The 24,790-nt window shown below is 52.0% G+C and overlaps 1 protein-coding gene and 1 long non-coding RNA gene across 2 annotated transcripts in view; both read right to left on the bottom strand.

Moving 5' to 3' along the window:
* Positions 1–11,365, bottom strand: part of LOC118999216 (uncharacterized) — a 26,294-nt gene extending 14,929 nt beyond the window's left edge. Inside the window, exon 1 of the long non-coding RNA XR_005069067.1 lies at positions 11,262–11,365. This is a non-coding gene — a long non-coding RNA (uncharacterized LOC118999216). The remainder of the gene's footprint in view (positions 1–11,261) is intronic.
* Positions 11,366–14,838: 3,473 nt separating this feature from the next.
* LOC118999278 (chymotrypsinogen B) lies at positions 14,839–19,252 on the bottom strand. Its single transcript, XM_037063754.1, has 7 exons — positions 19,195–19,252; positions 17,214–17,317; positions 17,043–17,122; positions 16,895–16,973; positions 16,520–16,700; positions 15,505–15,638; positions 14,839–15,052 (listed from the first exon to the last, which is right to left on the bottom strand). The coding sequence occupies exons 1-7, from the start codon at positions 19,244–19,246 to the stop codon at positions 14,891–14,893; spliced, it is 792 nt and encodes a 263-aa protein (XP_036919649.1). The 5' UTR covers positions 19,247–19,252; the 3' UTR covers positions 14,839–14,890.
* Positions 19,253–24,790: the final 5,538 nt, after the last annotated feature.

The following is a 24,790-nucleotide window of genomic DNA, read 5'->3' as shown; positions in this document are numbered from 1 at the left end:
TCTCTTTTCCTTCCTTTCCTTAAAGCAGCCCTTTTAGTAATTCTTGTAGAGCTGGTTTGGTGGAGGCATATTCTTTTAGACTTCTTTTGTCTTGGAAGCTCTTTATTTGGCCTTCTATCTTGATTGAGAGCCTTGCTGGGTACAGTAGCCTTGGTTGTAGGCCTCTGGTTCTCATTACTTGGAATATTTCTTGCCATTCTCTTCTTGCTTGGAATGTTTCCATTGAGAAGTCAGTAGCCAACCTTATTGGGACCCCCTTGTATGTTACTTCCTTTTTCTCCCTTGCTGCCTTTAGGATTTTCTCTTTGTCTTGGAGGTTTGCCATTTAAAGATGATATGTCTTGCAGTAGGCCTCTTTGGGTTCCACCTGATTGGGACTCTCTGCGATTCCTGGATCCGTGCGACTTTATCTCTCCTCAACTTAGGAAAATTTTCTGTTATTACTCTTTCAAGTAGGTTTTTCTATCCCTTGTTCTTCTTCCTCTCCTGGTATTCCTATTATTCAGATATTATTACATTTCATATTATCTTGCATTTCTCTTAAATTCTCATTTTTTCTGAGTCTCTTTTCCATTACTTGGTCCGTCTGGGAGATTCTTTCTATCCTGTCTTCAATCTCACTTAAGCGATCTTCCGCCATATCGATTCTATTCTGCATACCTTCTACTGGGTTATTTAGTTCAGAAATTGTATTCTTCATTTCCTCTTGGCCTTTACTGATGGTTTCTGTTTCCTTTTTCATGTTGGTATAGTTTGCAGAGAGTTCATTGTAGCTCCCCTGTAGTTTCTGGTAGCTCGTTGTAAGCTCTTTGAATTTCCTGATAACCAGTGCTTTGAATTCCATATCTGATAGTTGACTTGCCTCTATTTCATCTAACATTCTTTCTGAGGCTTCCTCCTTTTCTTTCATTTGGGGTTTGTTTCTTTGTCTTCCCATTGTTTGTGATATTCTTCTTGTTGGCCTCAGCTTCTTAAATTGATGTGTTCTGGTTCCCTGGGTTTATGGTGTGAACTTCTGTGGTAGGATACCTGTGAAATTCAGTCGTGCAGTCTCCTGCAGGTATCTTGGTGTTCTCCGCTTCCACCTACTCCTTTCTTTATTGTACGTGTGTGATCAGTTGAGGGGGAGGCAAAATGGTTTATGATAGCCGATTATTTTATGTTATTTACAGACACAGTCGGTAGAGAAGAAATAGACAGTCTTTAGGCTATGTATAGAGTTAACCGTGCTCTTCAACCCAGCTTGCCACTTTTAAGAAAGGATGGACATAAGTTAAGTCTCTTGTTGGGAAGGGGAGGCTTGTGAGTTGTATCTAGAAAGCAGTGTGGTTGCGGGTGGTCAGATTTGAGGTAAGGTGAGAGTACAGGTTAGTAACTAGGTGTAGCATGTGAGTAAATGGAATAATAGAATTCAGGAACCTGTAAGGTGGTCTAAGGTCCAAGAGATGTGTTATGAACTATTACCATTGTATAGAACAGCTCTTATTTACAATAATATTAGAGCAACACTCACGTGACAGACTCTGTGATCTGTCTAAATGGGGGTTATAGAGCTTGGGTAGTATGCCAAAAGAAAGCAAGTGAAGTATAGAAAATTAGCAATACACTGTGGAGGAAAGAGCAGTGGGAACCTGTCAGGTAGTACAATATAACCAGCCAGGACTAAAAAACCGCTGGAGGTCGCCCACCTTGGGTGCGCAGGGCGTAGCCCACCACCAAGGAGACCGCGGGCGCAGCCGCTTTTGTCCTCACCCGCCTTCTGGAGTCCTCGCCAACCTGCAGCTGTCTGGTTCCTCTGTCACACTCTCTGGTCTCTTATTTTCATAAATGTTGGGGAATTGTTGGTTGATTATGCTGTTCTTCAGTAGCTCTGCCTGGATTTTCTACCAGATGCACGGGAGCTGGGTTCCCTCCGTGCTACTCTGTTGCCATCTTCCCCCTCTCCCTAGGAAAAAAAAAGATTTAAAAACGAAGAATGCCAAGGTTGTTATTCCTGGAAGTTCTGAGTTACAGGTGCTCTGAGGAAGGCTAACAGACCACCTTACAACTTTCCCTGTGCAGGGTGAGCACAGGGAACTGCCCTCTCAGGAGCCATTGGCCCCCGGGGCCCAAGGGGTCCCGATCAGAACTTTGGATTTCTTTTAAATGTCTTAGAGCCATAAACCCAAGTGGATTTAGATGAAATTCCTCTAAACACAGATTCTTACAGCCTGGCCATAAGACTGTATTTCATGTACTTCCCAGCAAGGTCAGAGGCAGGGTCATTCCGCTGGGAAGGCAGCGGGCCTAGAGGCAGTGCAGTTCGCTGGCTCAAGAACACCCAGCTGGCGGCAGGGGTTCCAGATTCACACCTGTGCCTGCCTGACCCCAGAGCCCACACCACTGCACTTGGTGGCCCTGTGACCTGTTCTTATTCCACTGATAGTTTTATTTCGGAGATTGTCTTTCCATTTCCATAGATATTTTTGGTAACTGAAGTGCTTAAATAATTTTCATTTTTCACATTGCTTTGTGCTGTATAAAGTTGGCGTTTATCTACTTGGTATAAATCTCATGTGGGTAAGTCCAGTTGATGACACTACTGTTGCTAAGTCGGAGGACTAGTCAGTCATGGGGGCTAAGGTGACAGCATCTAGGCAGGAGGCACAAAGCTCACAGAGACACAAATGCAAGACCCCGAGTCCTCAGGTGGGAGGCCTTTGTGGGATGCAGCTGAAGTTCAGTGCCAGCCACTCTTCCTCACTCCCCCCCCCCCCCGGCCCTGTCCCATTGGCCACCTTTGGCTGCGGTGTCCTCATTCTCTGCAGCAGAGTGACCCCCACAGTCCTGTTCCCCCCACCCGCCCTCCGGCAGTTGATCTGGACAGTCCAGAGTCCATGCCGTCCCCGGCTTTGTGGGGCACAACTGCTTACCCGATTGCCCTCAAGTCCTGCTGGCCAAAGTGCAGTGCACTCCCAGGACCTGGTCTCCACTCAACAGCCCTCTGACTACACCCAGTCTACGCTCTGCTGTTTTTGAAAAGGAAAATTCCATAGCTCTTCCTGCTGAGCAGTAGTGTGGGACCCCGCTGCCCCATTTTCAAGCTGAGTCAGTGGGCCGTACCTGGCTGATGTGTCCTAACCCAGACTAGTGAGAGAGCCTTGCAACAGGAAAGAAATCAACAGCACCACTAAGGAGTGAAAGCAGCAGAGGCCCATGGTCTCTGTCGCTGCTGCTGTTCTTCCTCCCCCAACTGATAAGATTTGTGGGTCTAACCAGGGCACAATGTTGCTGAAATATTAGTGGGCAAATACAGACGTGCTGAGCATCTGGTGCCAGCACCTGGGAGCCCTGAGGGCACACAGCAGCTCCTTGACACACGCAAAACCCTTCTGGAAGCCTCCTGGGTGCTGCTCAGTGTGGCACAGCAGCACGCCCAGGCTCTGGTTTGACACGCCCGAGGTTTGGGGGCTGTCCAGGAGGCAGACCCCCACCCCAGAGAGCTCAAGTGGGACACCCTGGGAAGGAGAACGCTGCTCACAGAGAGGGCTACGGGGACATCCTCAGTGTTCCTGTCACAACATGTAAGATAAGGTAACGGGAGGAAATCACAAAATAGAAACTTAAGATCAGAAACTACACTGCAGAAATTCAAACCTTTCTTAAAAGATTCTGTGCAGAAGGGGGAAAAAAGCCAATTGGCAACGGCAGGTTTTTAGAACATGCTTTTGAGTTGGTACAGCTGCCAAACAGCCAGTATGTCTAAAGACTAAAATCCACAACCTTCTTAAAGATCCATCCAGGCTATTGCATGTTTCCTCTGAGACACCACAGATCTGGGCCCCCTCTGCTTCCCCTGAATGGGCAGAACCAAGAAACCTGCCTCATGAGGTGTCCCTGTTGCCAAGGGTCACCGAGGCCTCTAGTGAACAGGGGGAGGGAAGGCATTTGGATCAGGGCCCGCCCTCCTCACTAGGACATTTATTGGCCAGTGCTGTGCCCATCCTTCCATCACAGTGGTCACTGACTGCCAAGGCTCTCAGTGCATGGAAAACATTAACAGAGCCCAGAAGCTGCAGAAGCTCAGCCAGGGTCCAGTGGGCACTGTGTTCTGCACCCAGTTCCACCATGCACGTGGGGTGGGAGTCCTCACACCAACAAGGAATTCTCAGACACCAGCTGGGTGTTCAAAAACTCGATTCCAACACTACCCGGAGATAACATCAGATTGCAGTTTACGGGTTCAGTCCTGCAAGACTGCACCGCCTTGCAGAGGGCAACTGTATGCCCAGGTTGTTACCTGTGCTTCTGAAGGACTATAAAGCAGAGGTTGCTGTGACCCCCTGCTTGGGCTGAAAAATTGGCTAGAGCAGCTCAGAACTCAGGGGACCCATTTACTCACTGGGTTACCAGTTTATCATAAAAGGATATTATAGCTCAGGGACAGCCCAAGGGGGCAGGGGGAGAAGGGGTGGGGGTGGGGCTCCGGGCTCCCTGGGGGCACCCCTCTCCTGAATCTCACCCTGTTCACTATCCTGGAAACTCTTTGAACCCTGTCTCTTTGGGTTTTGATGGAGGCTTTGTGACATGGGCATGGTAGATGATTAAACCACTGGCTGTCTGTGACAGCTCAGCCTCTTGCCCTCTGCTTCCCTAGAGGTCAGTAGTTGGGACGAAAGTTCCAGCCCTCTAATCACTTGGCTGGCTCCACAGGTAACCAGCCCCCAGCCTTAGGTGACTTTCAAAAGTCACCTGATTCATGGAACACATTTATGGTTCTGGTCACCCAAGGAATCCCATGGGTGTTAGGAGTTCTGCGTCAGAAACACCAGAAACAGGGGTGAGGACCAAACACGTACTCCTGATTACACATCACGAGGTAACAAACAGGTTTGTCATTTCCATGACCACAGTGACCCAAATGACCCCTCTGTGTTCAACTCTAAAAAGGCCCCATTTGACCCCAAGACCAAAGAATTCTCTGTGCGGGGCACTTCCCCTAATCACAGGGCAACTACATTTTATTGAGACTGCCAAAACCAAGAGGCACTGAGGCTGCTGACGTGGTTGCTAGACACGCAGGTGATTCACAGCCAGACACCCAGATGCTTCAGACTCATGCCCGTCTGCTCCTGGTGTCCCGGAGGGTCGCCCTGGAACAAATTTCCCACAACAGAAGGTTCCCCAGTCCTTTCCCCCCAAAAAAACCTCAGCTAACTTTGCCCTGTACGGGACTATACAGGCAAATGTCTACTGGGGGTTACAAAAACTTGGGGTTCCTGGACTCTTTACAGTCATTCTCGAAACTCCAGGCCCTGAAACTAGCATTTGCCCTGGTACAGCCCCTTCTGTTGTTCACCCTCTTGCCACACATCTGCCCTCGGACCCCCAGCCTGTCCCTGTGACTCCCTCTGCCCCCTTCCCTAGCCTCCAGGACTGGTAGCCACCTAAGCCCCCATTCTAGGAAACTAGTGGCTTCCCGAGGCTTGTCCTTTTTGAAAGTATTAAGAACAGGGGCTGCCCTGGCTGGTGTGGCTCAGTGGGATGAGCACTGGCCTATGAACTGAAAGGTCACTGGTTTGATTCCCAGTCAGGGCACATGCCTGGGTTGCAGGTCAAGTCCCCAGGACGGGGTGTGTGAGAGGCAACCAGTTGTTTCTTTCACACCTTGCTGTTTCTCTTCCTCTCTCCCTTTCCCTCTGTCTAAAAATAAACAAATAAATCTTTTTAAAAAGATAGAAGAGGGTCCAAGTTACTGTCATTCTAGGCAATCCCTCTAAATTCTTTCTACCCACGGGCATATGCTGGTCAAGGAAACGTTACAAAGTCTTAATAGGTCTGGTTGTAACTATTGGAACCCTTCATTCACCTCAGCTCCTTCCCCACACCAGGAAGATCTTGGGCTTCCTAGTGGGACTTGCAAATGGACATGGTGACTTTTCCTACCCCATCCACACCCACTTAAACAGGGCACTGAAGCCCAGCCCCGTCATTAAAGATAGGAGACAGGAGTCAGCAGGCCCACAGTCTCTCCTCTCAGTAGCCCCAGGGGGCCCGTACTTGAGCCAGCCCCTCATGAATGGAGCTGCACCATTGACTGTGGACACCATTGACTGTGGAGCTGCACCATTGACTGTGGACGCCATTGACTGTGGAGCTGCACCATTGACTGTGGACGCCATTGACTGTGGACACCTCGGTGCTCAGGTTCCCCCACTGAGGCTCCTCTAACGTTAGAGGACTGACCAAACATCAGCCAGGTATGAGGACTGACGGAACATCAGCCAGGCCGAACATTCAGCCAGGTACGGCCCACTGACTCAGCTTGAAAATGGGGCAGCGGGGTCCCACACTACTGCTCAGCAGGAAGAGCTATGGAATTTTCCTTTTCAAAAACAGCAGAGCGTAGACTGGGTGTAGTCAGAGGGCTGTTGAGTGGAGACCAGGTCCTGGGAGTGCACTGCACTTTGGCCAGCAGGACTTGAGGGCAATCGGGTAAGCAGTTGTGCCCCACAAAGCCGGGGACGGCATGGACTCTGGACTGTCCAGATCAACTGCCGGAGGGCGGGTGGGGGGAGCAGGACTGTGGGGGTCACTCTGCTGCAGAGAATGAGGACACCGCAGCCAAAGGTGGCCAATGGGACAGGGCCGGGGGCGGGGGAGTGAGCAAGAGTGGCTGGCACTGAACTTCAGCTGCATCCCACAAAGGACTGAGGACTTACAATGGGCCCCAGGAATGTCCTTCACGGTACTGACCTAGAGAATACAGGGTCCAGCAGAAGTAAGGCCTGAGTGTGGTCCATAGGATAATAATACGAGTGTAGTAATTTAGTTTTAATTCGAACATTTTCCCTAAAATATCACATGGTGTGCTTGAGTGTGATATGGTTATGTTGCAGGATTACCTGCTTATGATTTGTAATGGAAGATTTTGTAATTAAAAAAGGGGCGTTATTTGTGCCAGACCCCTGTACATTCTATTCTGCTCTTATTGTGAAGGAATCCAAGGCCCAGTTTGCTTTCACTTTAAAGAGGCTCAATACACATTTACTCGGCTCCCAGCAGAATATTTAAACAGTCCTGCAATGGGACATGAGCTCCGCCATCAGGCTTTAAATACCTTATGACAGGCCCTGGCTGATGTAGCTCAGTGGATTGAGCACAGGCTTGCGAACCAAAGGATCACAGTTTGATTCCCAGTCAGGGCACATGCCTGGGTTGCAGGCCAGTTCCCAGCAGGGGACACACAAGAGGCAACCATACATTGATGTTCCTCTCCTTCTCTCCTTTCCTTCCCCTCCAAAGATCAATAAATAAAATCTTTAAAATAAATAAATAAAATACCTTACAATAGGAAATTTAGTGCCATTTTGGGCATTATATTGACATGATGCTGAAGGGACCTCCTGAGGAAGCAGTCTAGGTAGATTTGCACCCCCTCACTTACCACTTCCACCAACTTAACTGGTCAATCGTCCCCAGAGAATCCAAGGTCTAGCCTCACCTGTCAAATTTTGGGACATCACCTGGACCTCTAAGGGCTGAGAAACGCCAACATCAAATATCAGTTACCATTAAACCACTCGCCACAACCAGACAGGATAACACACACCAGATCTCTTCATGTTCCGGAGACAACGCCCCCCGCATCTCCCACCAATTCTTCGTCCTGTGTGCACAGTCACACCAAGCCTGCCACCTCCCGCTGGGGCAGAGCCCACGTACATGTTGAGAGCTGCAGCCCCATGGGCAATCCACCAGGTGTCACCTTTACAATTCCTGGCCCCACGTTCCAAGTTGCGTCCTGGTCGCATCTAACTGCTTTCTGGAGTCTCTGGAGTACATGAGCCTGCGGCTTTGGACTGAGTACCTATCTGCAGNCGCCACAACCAGACAGGATAACACACACCAGATCTCTTCATGTTCCGGAGACAACGCCCCCCGCATCTCCCACCAATTCTTCGTCCTGTGTGCACAGTCACACCAAGCCTGCCACCTCCCGCTGGGGCAGAGCCCACGTACATGTTGAGAGCTGCAGCCCCACGGGCAATCCACCAGGTGTCACCTTTACAATTCCTGGCCCCACGTTCCAAGTTGCGTCCTGGCCGCATCTAACTGCTTTCTAGAGTCTCTGGAGTACATGAGCCTGCGGCTTTGGACTGAGTACCTATCTGCAGTGGCAGCCTGACATACTCCCAATGAGAGCCAGCTTTTGGCATTCTACTGAGCTTGCCAAGACCTAGGGCAGGCTGCTCCCAATGTCCGCCAATGGCATGCTGATTACTTTGGTTTAAAGTTACTTAAGCCCTGACCTGTCTGGCTCGGTAGATTGGGTACCATCCCACAAAACAAAGGTCACCAGTTTGATTCCAGTCCAGGCATGTGCCTGGGTTTCAGGTTTGGTCCCTGGACAGGATGTGTATGACAGGATGTGTATGACAGGCAACCGGTCGATATTTCTCTCACACTGGTGTTTCTCTCCCTCTCTTTCTCCCTCCATTCCCCTCTCTTTAAAATATAAATAAATAAATCTTTAAAAAACAAAGTCTCCTGAGACCTGAAAAATAAATTACATAGAAGAAAATCAAGACTTCCGGCCAAGATGGAGGCATAGGTGGAAACACTGTGCCCCCTCCCACAACTAAATTTAAAGACAGTGAAATTTTAGAAACAAAAACGCAGCCAAAACAGTGAAAATTGAACTGTACAGAAGTCCGACAACAAGGAACCATTCAGCCAGACCGGTAAGAGGGGCAGGGTCAGCAGCGGAGGGGGGTGGGCAGCGGTGGAGCAGGGTCCGGCTGGAAAGATCATCAATCCCACCAACCCAAGAGTGGAGGCGGAAGTGGTTGGCAGATCCCAGGTGTGGGATGGCGACAGGCGGACCCAGTGAGGGCACAGAGGGGCTGGCTGGCTGCAGTCACATGGTCACACATTCGTGTGCAGATAAACCAAGCGAAGGAGCGAACAGTGAGACAGACAGCTCAGGCTAGGGCCCCAGCGACAGGAATTAAAGCCTGAAAGCACCAACCGGAAAGACTTTCTCGGGTCGAGGGGCTGGGAGAGGCTCCCAGGCTCACAGAATTCACTGGAGAGACCCACAGGGTCCTGGAGAATACACAGGCCCACACACCCTGGAACCGGCACCAGAGGGGCCCAATTTGCTTGTGGGAAGCCGCAGAGGGGACAGAAATCTGAGAGAGAGCAGAGCGGAGCAAAGTGCCATTTTTTTTCCCTCTCTGACCCCGCCCCCACATACAGCGTCACAACCCAGCGACTGGATCGCCCTGCTCTGATGAACACCTAAGGCTCTGCCCCTCATATGTAACAGGTGCGAACAGACCAAACATTATGACTCAAGAACAGCTCAAAGCCCCAGAGCCTATAATTCTCAGTGACCAAGAAATAGCCAACCTTTCAGATGCACAGCGCAAAATACTGGTGATCAGGATGCTCACAGAATTGGTTGATTTTAGCCACAAATTAGAGGAACATATGAATGCTAAACTGATTGAAATGAAGGGAAATGCACAGGAAACCAATAGTGATGGAAAGGAAACTGGGACTCAAATCAATGGAATGGACCAGAAGGAAGAACAAAACATCCCACCAGAAAGGAATGAAGAAATGAGAATTCAAAAAAATGAGGAGAGGCTTAGGAACCTCCAGGACATCTTTAAACGTTCCAACATCCGGATTATAGGGGTACCAGAAGGGGGAAAGAAACAGCCACGAGTGGAAAACTTATTTGAACAAATAATAAAGGAGAACTTCCCCAGTCTGGCAAAGGAAATAGACTTCCAGGAAATCCAGGAAGCTCAGAGAGTCCCAAAGAAGTTGGACCCAAGAAGGAACACACCAAGGCACATCATAATTACATTAGCCAAGACTAAAATGAAGGAGAGAATCCTAGAAGCAGCAAGAGATAAGGGGACAGTCACCTACAAAGGAGTTCCCATCAGACTGTCAGCTGATTTCTCAAAAGAGACCTAATAGGCAAGAAGGGGCTGGAAAGAAGTATTCCAAGTCATGAAATCCAAAGACCTACAGCGAAGATTGCTTTATCCAGCAAAACTTTCTTTTAGAATGGAAGGACAGATAAAGTGCTTCTCAGATAAGGTCAAATTCAAGGAGTTCATCATCACCAAGCCCTTAATCTAAGAAATGTTAAAGGGACTTATCTAAGAAAAAGATAAAAATATGAACAGTGAAAGGACAGCAAACTCACAGTTATTAACAACCACACCTAAAACAAAAGCAAACTAAGAGGACAGCTAGATCAGGAGTGGAACCATAGAAATGGAGATCACATGGAGGGTTAGCAACAGGGGAGTGGGAGGAGGAGAAGTGGGGAGAAGGTACAGAGAATAAGTAGCATAGACAGTAGGTAGAAAATAGACAGGGGGAGGGCAGGAATACTATGGGAAATACAGAATCTAAAGAACTTGTGACACATGGACATGAATGAAAGGGGGAATGGTGGGGGAGGGGTGTGCAGGGTGGAGGAGAGTGAAGGGGGAGAATGGGACAACTGTAATGGCATAATCAATAAAATATATTTTTAAAAAAAGAAAATCAAGACACTAAACTTACAGATCTTGGTCTAATAGAGGATTTTATGACTTTGACCTCAATAACAAGAGTAGTAAAAGCAAAAAATGAATGGGACTATATCAAACTAAAAAGCTTCTGCAAAGCAAAAGAAACCATCAACACAACTAAAAGGCAACCAACCAAATGGGAGAAGATATTTGCAAACAACATCTCTGACAAGGGATTGATCTCCAAAATGTATAAAGAGCTTATGCAACTCAACAACAACAGCAGCAATAAATTCAGTTAAAAAATAGGCAGAGAGCCCTGGCTGGTGTGGCTCAGTGGACTGAACACTGGCCTGCAAACTAAAAGGTTGCCAGTTCAATTCCTAGTCAAAGCACATGCCTGGGTTGTGGGCCAGGTCCCCAGTTGGGGGGTGCACGAGAGGCAACCACACATGGATGGTTTTTTTTTAATGGGCAGAGGACTTGAACAGACATTTCTCTCAAGAAGATATACAGATGGCCAAAAGATAAATGAAAAATGCTCAATCTCACTGGTGATTAGGGAAATGCAAATCAAAACTGCAATGAGGAGATCCAATGTGGTAGAGAGTAGGTGGAAGTCACACTCACCTCCTTCCAAGACCAAACTGGAATTACAACTAAAATATAGAACAATCAACCTGAGTTACCAACTGAAGACTCGCTGAACAGAAGGCTCATAACCGGATTTACAGAAGCCACCTCGGGACTTGGAGAAAGCACGGTGATCCAGAAAGGACTGGCCCTGCCGCCCCGTGCAGCATCTGAGCACCTGGAGGCCCATCTCAGCTGCAAAGGTCCCCCCTGAGGAGCACACCTAATACCTGGCTGTGAAAATCAGCAGGGATTCTCTCCTCCAGAGAGAGGTGGGAGTCTGCTAGAAACCCAGGTGCCCTCCTAAAGGGCCAGCATACAAACTCTCATTCACAGACACTCACCCTGGGCTCCCGCAGAGGGAGGGCAGCTCAGAATGAACTAGAGTCCTGTGAGGGGAGATCAGGTTGTGTGGCTCTGGGGAGAGAGCTGAAGGGACAACTTCCAGGATCCTTGTGCTGAGGCCCTCTCTCACACCACCCACACTTGCTGTCTTTCCTGGGTCCAGCACTGCCCTCCATTCAGCATCAGCCTGGGGGAGTGCAATAGCCCACCCTCTGAACTCCCTGTCACCCCGCCCTACAGAAAGCTCTTGCCCTAAGAAGGAGTCAGTTGCCTGGGCCCAGGGTGTAGAGGTCCAGGCAGACCCAAGGGGTGTCAGAGATTGCCTTGTGTGGCTGGGAGAGGATCCCCCCCCACCTTCCTGCAGGCCTCACTGACGCCCCCCCACGGGAGCCCCACAAGCCCCACTCTCCTGATTCCAGGCAGTCCCACCCTGCTAAGTTGGGCTTTCAAGGAGGTCTGGGAAGAACCTGGGACAGACTGAGTTGTATGGCCCTAGGGCAGGAGCCATTTTTCCCTTGCACACCTGACTGGCACCACTGTTCCTGGGCAGAGCTCTCCATTCACACCGCCATATGTTGATCTGTTTGGGCCCAATGAACTCTACCGGCCTCACCCTGATGAATCCCTGAGGCCCCACCCCACATCCTAGGTCTCTGAGCACCTGGTGGGTAGCAGCCAGCCTTGGTGTACCCAGGGCCTTTGCTGGGACTTCATCCTAGATGAAGATTAGCACGCTTCAACACCTGGGAAGAGATGAAGGGACGTAGGGTCGGGCAGAGGGAGAAACTGATTTTCAACACTAGTCTAGGTTTGGGCTAGGAGATGGGGTGTTAAAAAACCCCACTGCCCAATCAGGGAGGCGGGCTGTCCAGAAAGGAGGCGGGACCCTGGTCAAGGTGATTCTCTTCAGGTGAGGAAGTCGTCAGAGAAGACAGACAGCTGAGGGCTGCCAGCTGTTCCTGGAAGCACTCATCCCAGCTTGTCACAGCGTCCACTGGACTGTGGGTACAGACACTGGCTGATGAGAGACTGGAGAACGGTGAGACATTCTCTCGATGTGAATGGTGAGCATTCCTTCTGATCAGTTCAGATGTGGTGTGAATTAGGAACAAGTCCACGTGAAGAAAGAGAGAAGGTGGGGAACATGCGTGTATCAAACAGGTCTAACTCAGAAGAGGGCCGGCGGCCTGGAAGGGCCGGCTCCAGGGACCTTGTCCTGGGAGGGATGTCTGTAGACAGACACGGGCTCCCAATCGAATGTGGAACTTTGGGCTAAACTGTACTTTTCAATATAACACCAAATTTTAAAAAAGTATATTTGGAACAACTTGGGTATGTAAGTCTACTTTTTCAACTGTAATTTTTATGCAATTTAAATGCAGATGAAAAGTATTCTTCACAAAAATTTAACATCTTAATTGAGGTGTGTTCTAAGTGCAAATTACATACTGGATTTTAAAGAGTATGAGAAGAATGTAAAATATACCATTAATAATTTTAAGACAATGATGATGTGTTGAAATAATATGTGGATATATTGAGTTAAATAAAATATATCAATAAAATAAATCACCTTTTTTCTTTTCTTTTTTTTTTTTTTTTGTTTAGTAAAGCTACCAGGTGACTTAACATTACTTACTTGTCTTGCATTAACTCCTCTGTACAGCGAGGTTAGAAGGAAATGTCAGGCAGAGCCGCATGGTTGTCACATTGGCCACCAGGGGGTAACCTTACCCCAGGGCTGCAGTCTTCAGTTACCAGGAGGCCGCCTACCCCAAGATCTGTCTTGAAGGAACTTTAGAGAGAAACATCAAGATGGGGAGAAAACTGAGGGAAAGACCCGGGGGGAGGGGAGAATGATCTGAACCGGGATGGTGCTTGGTCACCGCCGTGGGCTGCACTGTGGGAGGAGAAAGTAGCGAAGGAGCTTTGGGAAATCTGCCTGTGTTTCCCCGGCTCCAGGGCTTCGCGGCAGCGGGGGGGCGGGGGGGGGCGGGGGGGGGCCTCTGCCCCGGACCCATCTGTGACAGCCAGCACGTGTCCTCCGAGTAAACGGGCGGTGCTGAAGCTCCGTGGATAGGCAGACTACCCCCCCCCTCCTGCCCCCCCCCCCTTCTGGGTGGTGCTGAGCAGGAAACGGAAGTCCAGAGCAGTTTCTTGGTGGGATAGCAGTGAATAGCCGCGGCTTTTCGGCCCCCAGAGCTCGTCCACTGCCTCCTATTCCTGAGCTCAAGGGACTGACACCCACTAGGGACCCTGACCTGTCTCCGTGGGCATTGTGGCACCCAGTACTCAGGGCCCCTGCAGAGATAGGCACTCATAGGCCAAAATAATGCGAATTCTGAGGATCTCGATTACTTCAACAAAAATCCACAAATTGGTGCTTCAGTATAAAAGATAATTATAATAGATTGAAACCCCCAAATATGTTTAAATCCACAGTACTTAATGATTCTAAAAAAAACAAACAAAATCGGGCCACTTTTGGGTGATGATAGAGAACAAATTCATTATCTTCAAAAATCAATAAAGGGAAAGAATGTTTTTTAAAAAAAATCTGTAAAGGAAAAAGATGAAAGCTTGTACCCTGCATGCACAGAACCACAGGATGATTGAATAATCAGTGGAGAGCCATCACTCTGGAAGGATTCCAGATGGTAAATATAAATATACAGATGGTAATGTTAAAATTAAATCATGTTACAAGCCCCCAAAGAACTGCTACATCAGCACTGAGCACCAAAGCCCTCTGACCTCATGAAAAAGAGAAACAGCTGGTCCTAACACCTTGATGAAGAAAGCCAGCTCCACCTGCAGCCTGGCCAAAGGGACTGGACCTGGGGACAGGAGGGGACAGTGGTGCCAACCTGTGGCACTGGATAGACATTTCCCAAGCTACGCAGTTTAGTGTGGGGGGACTTGGGGTCTGAAGCAGGAAGGGTGAAGACTAGATGCTTGTTCTGGGGCCCTGGATGTGGAGGGGACCAACGGCAGAGAAAAATGCCTGGAGCAAGTCAGGGTGGAAGGAGAAGCCTTCATGGGTAGGTGATTGGGGTTCCAATGACCACCCCTCAGGGCTATGGACTATACAGCCTGGCCAGGGACTCCTGCCTTCCAGAAAGCTCCATTGGCCAAAGCTGGCTCTCCAGCAAGTGGGGCCTGAATTCTACCCCAGGGGGATGAGACGCAAAGGCAGTTTTCTGAGAAGGCAGGAGGTGGGGCTGTGTGGAATACCTGCACCCTGGAAAGGGAGTGGTAATACCGCCCCCTGGTGGGTAATGGAGAAATGGCAGCACCACACCCCCTAGGTCACAAAGAGACTGGCAGTCAGTGTTTCTGAACAGATGCTTTTACTGGGGACACTCAGGGCTGGGATGGTAAGAGCCTCCGGCTCAATTGTTGGCCAGGATCTCCTCAACCCAGGGTATGAGCTCCGTGACGCGAGCATACACTGAAGGCGTGGAGGTGGAGCAGACGCTGCTGCCCCAGGACACGATGCCCACCAGGGTCCAGGCTCCACCCCTCTGGCAGACCAGGGGGCCGCCGGAGTCGCCCTGCAGGAGGGAAATGGCCTTGTGTCCAAGCCTGAAAGCAGTTGCTGGGACCCTAGTGTGCCCTGACCTGGCTGAGTCTGGGGCAAGGGGGGCATACAAGAAATAAGTGTGGGCACAGCAGCCATGCACTAGGTACTGAGATCCGGCCAAATGGCAGTGCCAGCCCTGCAGCCCAGTCCTGAGGGCCTAGGGCAGCTGGCTTACCCTTCCAGCCCTGCCATCAGCTGTAACATGGTCAGGAAGCATCCTGGGGTTGGTGTGAGCTGGGAAGCCTGGGGTCACGTCTGGCCAGAGTGAGCCCTCCTCAGGGCGTCTGTTAGTGTTGGTCCTGGCTTTCACTGGTGCACCGGGCACGGTGAGGGGTTAAGTAGATCATGGTGAAAGGAGCGGCCCCCTCGACTGACCAGGGTGGGGTGAGGGCAGTGAGGGTGGACACATAGGTGAGGCCATACCATGCAGGAGGAGATGCCGCTGGCGCCAGCACAGACCATCACGTCGGTGATCTTGCTGCCCCAGAACTTCTTGCATTTGGCATTGGACAGGAGGGGCAGGGTCGCCTGCTGCAGCTTGTCAGGGGTCTTGGTGGCTGGAGGGACAGAGGGAGTGTGGTCAGGGCTCTCCATTCCACCAGCCTACCCTGGAGGGAAGAGACCAGGGCCTTCCTGGAGTCCCGCTCTCCCCCTGCGTGGTCCTTAGCCTCCACCCGCATGCCATCATGGACGTAGAGCTCCTCACCTTCCCTTAGGCCCTCCCAGCAACTTTCTGATTCCACACCAGGCAGTGGTGACTTTGCTTTGAGCACAGCTGTTCACACAAAACCTTCCCCGCCAAGCCTGGTGTGGACTGGGCCCTGCCAGCCACTGTGTGAGGGGCGGTGCCCTCCCTTCCAGGGAGGGGAGCTGACATTCTTGTGACTGGAGACGCTGGAGGGGACCCACCACTCTTGGCAGCAATGCAAGAGCACCCTCCCTCTATTGCCCTTTCCTGGCTGCTTCTGTCCTGTCAAAGGCCCAGCTGGGGTGCTGTGGCCTGGGCAGAACGTAGGACCCCAGAGGAAGAGAACTGGGCAGAGCCAGCAGCCAGGGAAGCAGAGAACAGGCCCAGCTCTCAGAGGCCTCAACCGAACCCACAGCTGGGCGCGCCTGCTTTCCTCGAGTCTGGAGAGTGGTCCAGGCTGGAGACAGGGCCCTGCGGAGCTTGGTGCAGGTCAGCGAGGGCAATGCTGCTGGCACTTAGGTGTTTCTTCAGCAACTCGCCATTCAGGTATATGTTACTAAACGACGTTTCTATTCGTGTTTCATCAGTTGCTCATTAAGAGGGTTTAAATAAGGAATTGCAAAGACTTACAACTAATATTGGAATTTAGACCCCCCAAAAGATCCCTATGGGTCCCACCCAGAGACTCTGCCACTCAGGCAGCCCCGACCCCTCACACAGCTCATGGGTTTAAGGCCATGCCCCACTCACCACTGTACTTGGTCTTGCCCCAGCCAGTGGTGGCACACAGTGTCCCAGCAGCAAAGTTGTCATCAGCGCTGGGCAGGCACACAGGGGACACGGTCTGGGAGAAGCGGGCAGGCGTGGCCAGCTTCAGCAGGGTGATGTCGTTGCGGATAGTGATCAGGTTGAACTTGGGGTTCTTGAAAACCTGAGGGGAGGGTCCAGAACGTAGAAGTGAGGCCCTGGGACCAACCAATGATCGGCCACTCCCCTGGCTGCCACTCAGGGCAAACAGACCCACAGAGTCAAGACGAGGGCTGAGGCTTTGGCTTTCCGCCCTCCTGCCCCTGCCGCAGTCCCTCAGCCAAGCTTCCCAGCCAGCCCGGCCGGGCCTGGGCGTACCTTGGCAATCTTCAGGACCTGGATGTCCTCCTCATCAGAGCCCTGGTCGAACTCTCCGGCCACAACCAGGTGGGAGGTCCTAGCAGAAGCAACTGGAGTTAAGGACCCATAATGTGCCTCCTTCCCTGCCCCCGCCCCAGGCACCTACTTGACTCCGCAGTGGGCAGCGGTGACCACCCAATTCTCACTGATGAGGGAGCCCCCACAGAAGTGGAAGCCGGTCTTGTCCTGAAGGAAGATGGAGAGGTTGGCACTGACTGGACCCCAGCAGGCCAACCACCCCCATATGCCCCCACTCACAGGCAGAGTCCCCCCTCACCTGCAGGGACACCTGCCAGGGCCAGGAGCCAGGGACAGCTTCCTCCCCATTGACGATCCTGGACAGGCCACTCAGCACGGGCTGGATGGCGGGGACCCCGCAGCCTGGGGGTGATGGGAAGAAGGGCGAAGAAGGTCTGAGGCCTGGGGCCAGTCTGTGGAAATGCTGGCTCCTCCTACCTCAGCCCACCCAGGCCACACAAGACCCCTGCCACGCTGCCTCCTCCTACAGGCGCCTTCTCCTGGCACCTCCCAACCTGTAGGCTCACAGACACGCCCCCCCCTACGCAGCTTGCTGACCCCAGACATCTGAGGAAGCAGAGGGATAGACCTGCTCCCCTTCTGGATCTCCTGCCTAAAGGATCAGGACCAGGGCTGAGAAACCAGCCTGCCTGGCCTGACCCCGGCCCCCTCCTTGCCAAGACTTCACACCAGTCGCCCGGTGCTCACTTTCCACAGTAACCCAGGGAGCAAGCAGCTCTAACCCCATGGGGCAAGGGGCATGGAATTGAAACCCGACAACCCCAGTGTGAGGGGATGGGGAACTCGGACCCTGCTGAGGGTCTGCACGACGTTCCCTTTGACACAGCTGGGCCCACGCTGGGCTCTCAATTTCTGCAATTTCAGGAGCTACTCTCTGCACAAAGTTTTTGTCTCTTAACGCTGTAATCAGATGGGACTGATTCCACAAGATGAAAGGACACTCGGAGGAAACAAAACAAAGGGCTTGAATTGTCACGAGAAGAGGAGAAAAGACAGGTGTATTTAATATACCCAGGATGCATTTGCTGGGTCAGGACCAGGCAGGCTCCGCCCCCGAGGGCACAGGTATCATCATTTGTAGGCCCTGCAACCAGCCAGGCCATCTCCAGGGTCACACAGGCCTCACTACCTGCCCCTCCTGCCCGTGGGGATAGAGAAAGGGACCGACCCCTCACTGATGATTGTTGTCGCCAAAACATCAGCATAATCTATTTTCTTGCAATAGCAAAGAGATAAGACATAAACTTCAATGCATTTACACAGCTGAGCACTTCCCAGTGGTTAAAGTGAACGAGCTGAGCCATCAATGGGGATAAAGCTGTAACATTCATCACGTGGGTGGAAAAAGCATGCAGTGAAACTGATGTAGAGCATCACGCTGCTTATGTAAGTTTTCACAGAGGTTGCACATTGTCTGTGGACCTATAAATATATATAGAGAACCCTCAGAACCCGCACAGAAATGATGTGCAGAAGCCAAACGAGGCGTCAGCTTCCAAGGGAAGGAGGGAGAGGGGAGCTTTTGCTGAATCTACTTTACGTTTTAAAAGAAATACCTCAAACAAATCTGCTAGAAGGTAACATTTGTTAAGTCCTGATGATACATGGGTGTCATATAATTTTCTGTATTTTTTTTACAATTTCTTCTTTTTAAAAAATAGAAAGTAAAATGTTAGCAAATGCCTGGCACACAAATAAAACTCTGGGTCTCCACCTGGGCGGCGTTTGGGGCCACACCCTTACTCTGGCCACTCCTGGGCCTCAGACCTCAGTGAGGCCCGGACTGTCTCTTCCTCCCACCCGGGGGGAGGGGGGGGCGGGGTGTGAGGCTAAGAAAGCCCAGAAGGGGCCCTCTGCTCCCAGCAGCCTCAGCTGCGTGAGGCCCCCAGGTGCAGGGTGGAGGACTCGGAAGTTCCTCTTNACTCTGGCCACTCCTGGGCCTCAGACCTCAGTGAGGCCCGGACTGTCTCTTCCTCCCACCCGGGGGGAGGGGGGGGCGGGGTGTGAGGCTAAGAAAGCCCAGAAGGGGCCCTCTGCTCCCAGCAGCCCTAGCTGCGTGAGGCCCCCAGGTGCAGGGTGGAGGACTCGGAAGTTCCTCTTGGCCAGGACCTAAGATTCACCCTGGACAGAGCCCCTCTGTCACTGGGGTCACTGGGGTCTTAGGGGCCTCCTGCCCACCTCACCCCAGGCCCAGCTGCCCATCCAGCTACACACATTACCAAAGGCGGCCCCCACGAGGGCAAAGCAGGAGAGGAGCCAGAGAAAGGCCATGATGCTGCAGTCAGGGGTATGGGTTGCCTGCTGAGAGGGCTGATTTTATATCCCCTGAGCCTGTAGACGTCACCAAGCCTCTTGGTCCTGCCCAGTCAGAGAGGACTGAGAGCCACCTTCCCTGTTGTCCAGGGACCTTGGGTGATAAGCGGGGGCCAAGCCCCTCTTGCAGCCAGTCCTGGCTCTCAGCCTAGGATGTCCCAGGCCCTGAGAAAGGGCCAGCTGCCCTGGTCCAACGTCACCCATAAGCCGTGGCAACACCAGGCATTTCCAGGGTGCCTTGGGCAAGGCTGGCCCCCCGGCTGGGAACCTGGGTCCTGCAGGCCCCAGCTCCGTGCGTCCATGCCAAGGCACAGCCACAGAGGCCTCTGCCAATCCCAGTGTGGTAGGGAGGACCCTCAGCTCCTGGTAACGGGCAGTCACACCAAGGGACCCAAGAACTTATGCAGAGGAGCCCAGCAGGTTTCAGCGGGAGGACCCCAATCCCACGAACATAGCTGCAGATTCCCAATTTAGAGTGTGTTCAGTGTACCTCTCCCTGGAAAGGAAAGCATTACACAGACGCTCTGGGTTACCCAGAAACCAGCCCAGGCAGCTTCAGAGCGGGCGTGCGGATCTGGGTGGGCCTGACGGGGCCACCCACTGCAGCCAAAGGGGGCTTCCCGCAGGTTGCAGGTTGCTGCTGTCCCATGTCCACCACTGAGCTAAGCTGAGTTCTCTTTTTCTGTGATGATTCACAATTTAAGAAACTAGCCCCATAAGACGGGGCTCTGATTCTGCACCATTAAAGCATGCACTAAGGAGACAGGAAGAAGCGAGTTAATCCTCAAGGGCAATGAGAGAAGGACAGGTGTGTGTGCATTTGCTCTAAGTGGAGGCAGAACACCTTCTCAGCATCTGTACACAGGTCCCTCTGCGCCCGGGGCTGGGCTAAGCCTGGATGCAGGGTACTCACAGGAACAGAGGACATAGTTCCGGACCCCCACGGGCGTGACCCCAGTGGGACAGACAGGTGCTTAACAAATAAGAATATAATGCTTTTTGCAGTATTATTTACAACAGCCAGGCTGTCGAAGCAACCCTAGTGCCCACCAATAGACAAGCAGATAAAAAAATGGTAGTACATGTATACGATGGAATATCACTCAGACAAAAAAAAAGAGAATGGAATCTTACCATTTTTTGACAGCATGGATGGACGAGAGGGTGTTACGCTAAGTGAAACAAGCCAGTCAGAGAAAGACAAGTACCAAATGATTTCACTTATATATAGCATGTAAAGAACAAAATAAAAACAAACAAAACGGAAACAGACTCATGGATACAGAGGGCACACTGATGGTTGCCAGAGGGAAGGGGTTGGGGGGCTGGGAGAAAAGGGTGAGGGATTCAGAAGTACAGATTGGGCCCTGGCTGGTGTGGCTCAGTGGATTGAGTGCCCAGCAGTGAACCAAAGGGTCGAGAGTTCAATTCCCAGTCAGGGCACATTCCTGGGTTGCAGACCAGGTCCCTGGGTTGGGGGTGTGTGAGAGACAACCACACATTGACGTTTCTCTCCTCTTTCTCCCTCCTTTCCTCTCAAAGTACAAATCGGTGGTTGTAGAGTAGTCATGGGGATGTAAGTACAGCACAGGAATTACAGTTACTAATATTGTAATAACTAGTATGGTATATTGAGGGGAACGCTTTGTAAAGTATGTGACTGTCTAACCACTAAACTTTATACCTGAAACCAATACAAAATAAAGTTGAGAGAGAAAGCAAGAACATAATGTTTTAAGTCCGCTGCCTGGGCAGAGGGAAGGCAGAACGCTGCTGCTCGGGCCTGGCCAGCGTGGGCCTCGCTGAGGAGGTTCACAAAGGCAAATTCGGGGGGCAGCTTGGTCCTCCCAGCACCTCTGGGGCCTTAGTCAATGGCCATCTAGGCAGATGGTGGCCGGCATGAGCAGGACAGTGTCACTAGTCCAGACTTGAGCTTGATTGGCTTTGAAGTTTTGTCTTTGGTTGTAAACTTCCTTTTTAATCGGAGTTGTGTGCTGTCCACAGGGGGAGCGCCAGGTGAGCGGAGCTCTGACCGGTGGGAACAGTGGCCCCTCTAGGACAGGCTCCCGAGGCCCTGAACCCCGCTGTGGGTAAGGGTTGAGGCAGCCACATTCCTGGGGGCGTGGAGGACGAGGAGGACGGGCCAGGGGCCAGACGCTGTTTACTGAGCCTCAAGCTTTTTGGTGTTTGAACTGGCTGTGTGCCATCACCCTGGGGTGTCCTGGCCGCATGTCAGCCCTGGCTTTGAGCACGAGGAATCCATACTTAAATGTCAAGCCAGGGTAATTTATTGAAATATTAACATTTGCCAGGTCCCCCCCTTACCCACTTACCCACTCATTCCAAGCAGGTAGCCAAGCCATTTGTATTTTTCTTGACTCAGGGCTTTTTCCAGAGCAGAAAACAGAAGCAGGGCTGTCATACCAGCTGATCCTCAGCCGACGGCAGCATGGGAGGACTGCAGCCTCAGAAGGCCATGTGCACCCAGTCTGCAAAAAGACATCTGTGCATTGGGCGATGTGCTTTCACTCTGAGCGACTCCCTGGGCCCCCAGCCCACGCCCCTGTTCCAACCAGACTGCGGCAAGGTGAGCACTGCCTAGCAGCAAGGTGGCCGTCTTGCCAGGAAAGACAGCCATCACCCTTGCCTAAAGCCACCTCCTCCCTTTTGTCCACATAGAGGGTCCCCATGGAGGCCCATACACCAGTTCTCAGGGGTTAGAACTCTGACTAATATCAGCCGGTGAAGACACACAGGGGCCAGGAGAGCCCGGCCCCAGCCCACTCTGGCTCCTGGGGATGTGGTGCCTGGCACTTGGCTGCCACCTTGAGACCCGGAGGAGGGAGCGAGACCCTGAGCCAGAGCCACGCACACCATCACTGTGCTGCCCGGCAGAGGCTGGCAGCAGCGCATGCCGGGTCTCCGCATGTGTGCACTCACCTGAGAAAAGAAAACCTTATTGTTTAGCTACTGTCGGCCGTGTGTTTTATCACAAAAAGCATCTTAAGTGATACAAAATGATAACAACATGGGTGCTACATGGCTTCCCTTTTCCCCTTCAGGTCCACTCTCTACCTTTCTCCACCTCACTGGCCTGCCGCAGACGGACCCTCAGGGATGAGACTGCAGGACAGCTGCCCAGGCCCTCAGGCTCCCTGTGGGGGTCAGCCCAGGGGAGACCCCAGCAGGAGCAGGGCCCTGCCAGGAGCAGGAGAGAGAAGTAGGGTGTTTATCCTCAGGCTCCCTTTCTCAGTGGCAGCTGAGGGCACGGCTCCTTCCAGGTGGCCCTCTCTGTACCATACCCCCTGGGTTCTCCGACTGCCCGCCCCTTGTCCCTTCAGCTCTGGCTGTGTCCCCATTGTTGCTAGAGCCCTGTACACCCACTATCCTTTGTTCATTTCTCGAAATCCTGTGGATTTACAAATCCACATATTTGTAAAAGTTCCCTGTATTTAAACTCTTCAAGCCCTGACTGGTGTGGCTCTGTGGGTCGGGTGGTGTCCTGAAAACCCAGGGGTCCCACTTTGATTCCCAGTCAGGGCCCCAGTTGGGGGGGTGCTAGAGGCGACCTATCAGCGTTTCTCGTGAACAGTGATGTTTCTGCCCCTTTCTTTCTCCCCCCTTCCCCCTCTATAAAATGAAATGAAATGAAGTGAAATGAAATGAGATAAAATAAAATCTCTCTAAAAAAAAAAGAAAGAAAGAAAATCTCCTCTGGTGTGGCTCCTCTGGTTGGAGTGTAGTCCTGTAAATTGAAATGTCACAGGTTCAAGTCCCAGTCAGGGCACATACCCACCTAAGTTGCAGGTTTGATTCCTAGCTGGGTTGCCACAGGAAGCAACCATCAGTGTCTCTCTTCCTCCCTCTCAGCAGTGGAAGAAACACAGAATGAACACACACACACTTGGGTAACCCAGCACACCAGCTCAGCTACTGGCCAGGATCCGCTGCACCAGATCTGTGTGCTGGTGAGTGTGCTGGCTGTTTTCAGGCAGGATCACGTTGGCTGCAGTGATCTTGGCCCCAGGACGCCTGAGCGCAGGATTCTGGAATTGGGCTGCCCCCACAATGGAGGAGTCAAGGGCAACCAAGAGCCAGGGAAGACGAGCCCCGCGGGCCTGTGGCAGGCAGGCACCGCAGTTACCCAGAGAGCACTGCGGGTGGCCCAGGCCTGCGTGCAGGTGGGAGCGGGGCCTGAAGGTCAAGTGGCCGCCGCAGGAAGTTTCCAGGGCGCCAGTGGTGGACATGAATATCAGGGAGCCACACGAAAGGCCGGTAAGCTCGAAGAAAGATGATCGATCCCCCAGGAAGATATCACTTCACACCCTTTAGGGTGACTGAGATAAACAAAAAACAAAAAATAGTAAGAAAAAGAACGGGTAAAGGTGTGGAGAACTCCGAACCCTTGCGCTCTGCTGGTGGGAATGTGAAACTGAGCAGCTGCTGTGGAAAACGGTGCGGTAGCTCCTCAACAATTAAAAACGCACTCTTTCTGCAATCCAAAGAATTAAAGGTAGAGTTTCAAAGAGACATCTGTTCACCCATGTTCGTAGCCCTGGAGTAGCCTCGGGTTGGGGAACAGAAACGGCTGGGGGAAGGCCGAGGGTCCCGCCCCACCAGCTTCCGGCCCCTCCCTGACGGGCAGCTGACCGGTTCCCAGCCCTCGGCCACCTGAGCAGGAGGGGTGCAGGGCTGGCAGGTCCAGGCCAGCTGTTTGCTCCCAAGGCCTCAAGTTGCCTAGGGCCACTGCGTCCCCTCCCCCACCCTGCCCTGGCTTTCCCCGACTCTAGCCTCGCCATCCTGGGGCTGCCAGAGGGTGTCAGCCCCTGCTCCCAGGAGTGTCTCCCCTAGGGCCCTCCTTGGTGGGCCCCTTGGCCACTCTGCCTGGGCCTGCTGCCCTCAGACTCTCGGGACCCCAGGAATGCTCTGCCAGGCCTTCGTCCTCGCTGTTCCCTCTGCCTGGACACTGTCTCCTCGGAGCTGCGCTGAGCGTGCACTCCCACACGCTCTTCGTTTTCCACTCAAATGCCCCTTCTGAGTGAGGCCCTCCTGCCTGGTAGTAATAGTAATGACAAGAATGACAGCGTAACTCCTTACCTAGTGGTGACGTGTATTTTTTTTTTTTTACCCTTTGCCCTAACCTCTCCCACCCCTTCCTCGTGTGAGCTTGACGAAGGCAGGAATCGAAGTTTCATTTCTTCTGTTCATGCGGTTCCAGCAGGGACCTTGTAAGTGCTGGTTGACTGGGTGCAGTTTCATGCAGAAGGGTCCCCAGTCCACATCCTGTTTTGCATCCTACTTGCCCTCCTACTATTGATACTTGGTGACCATCCCTCTCTGTCATTAGTCTTCTAGAATGTGCAAGGGGCAGCAACAGACAATTTGAGGAGTACAAGGAGCAGCCAAAGCAGGCCATGTGTTGGGTCTGGTCCTAGCATGCTCCACATGGGCCAGGCCCTTCCACAGTGTGGGGTGCACACCGTAAGCAGCCCTATTTCACAT

The sequence above is a fragment of the Sturnira hondurensis genome, unplaced genomic scaffold, assembly GCF_014824575.4.
Source record: "Sturnira hondurensis isolate 20B ecotype Veracruz unplaced genomic scaffold, ASM1482457v3 Scaffold0014745, whole genome shotgun sequence".
Classification (NCBI taxonomy): Eukaryota; Metazoa; Chordata; class Mammalia; order Chiroptera; family Phyllostomidae; genus Sturnira; species Sturnira hondurensis.
This window is presented reverse-complemented; position numbering and strand designations above follow the sequence as displayed.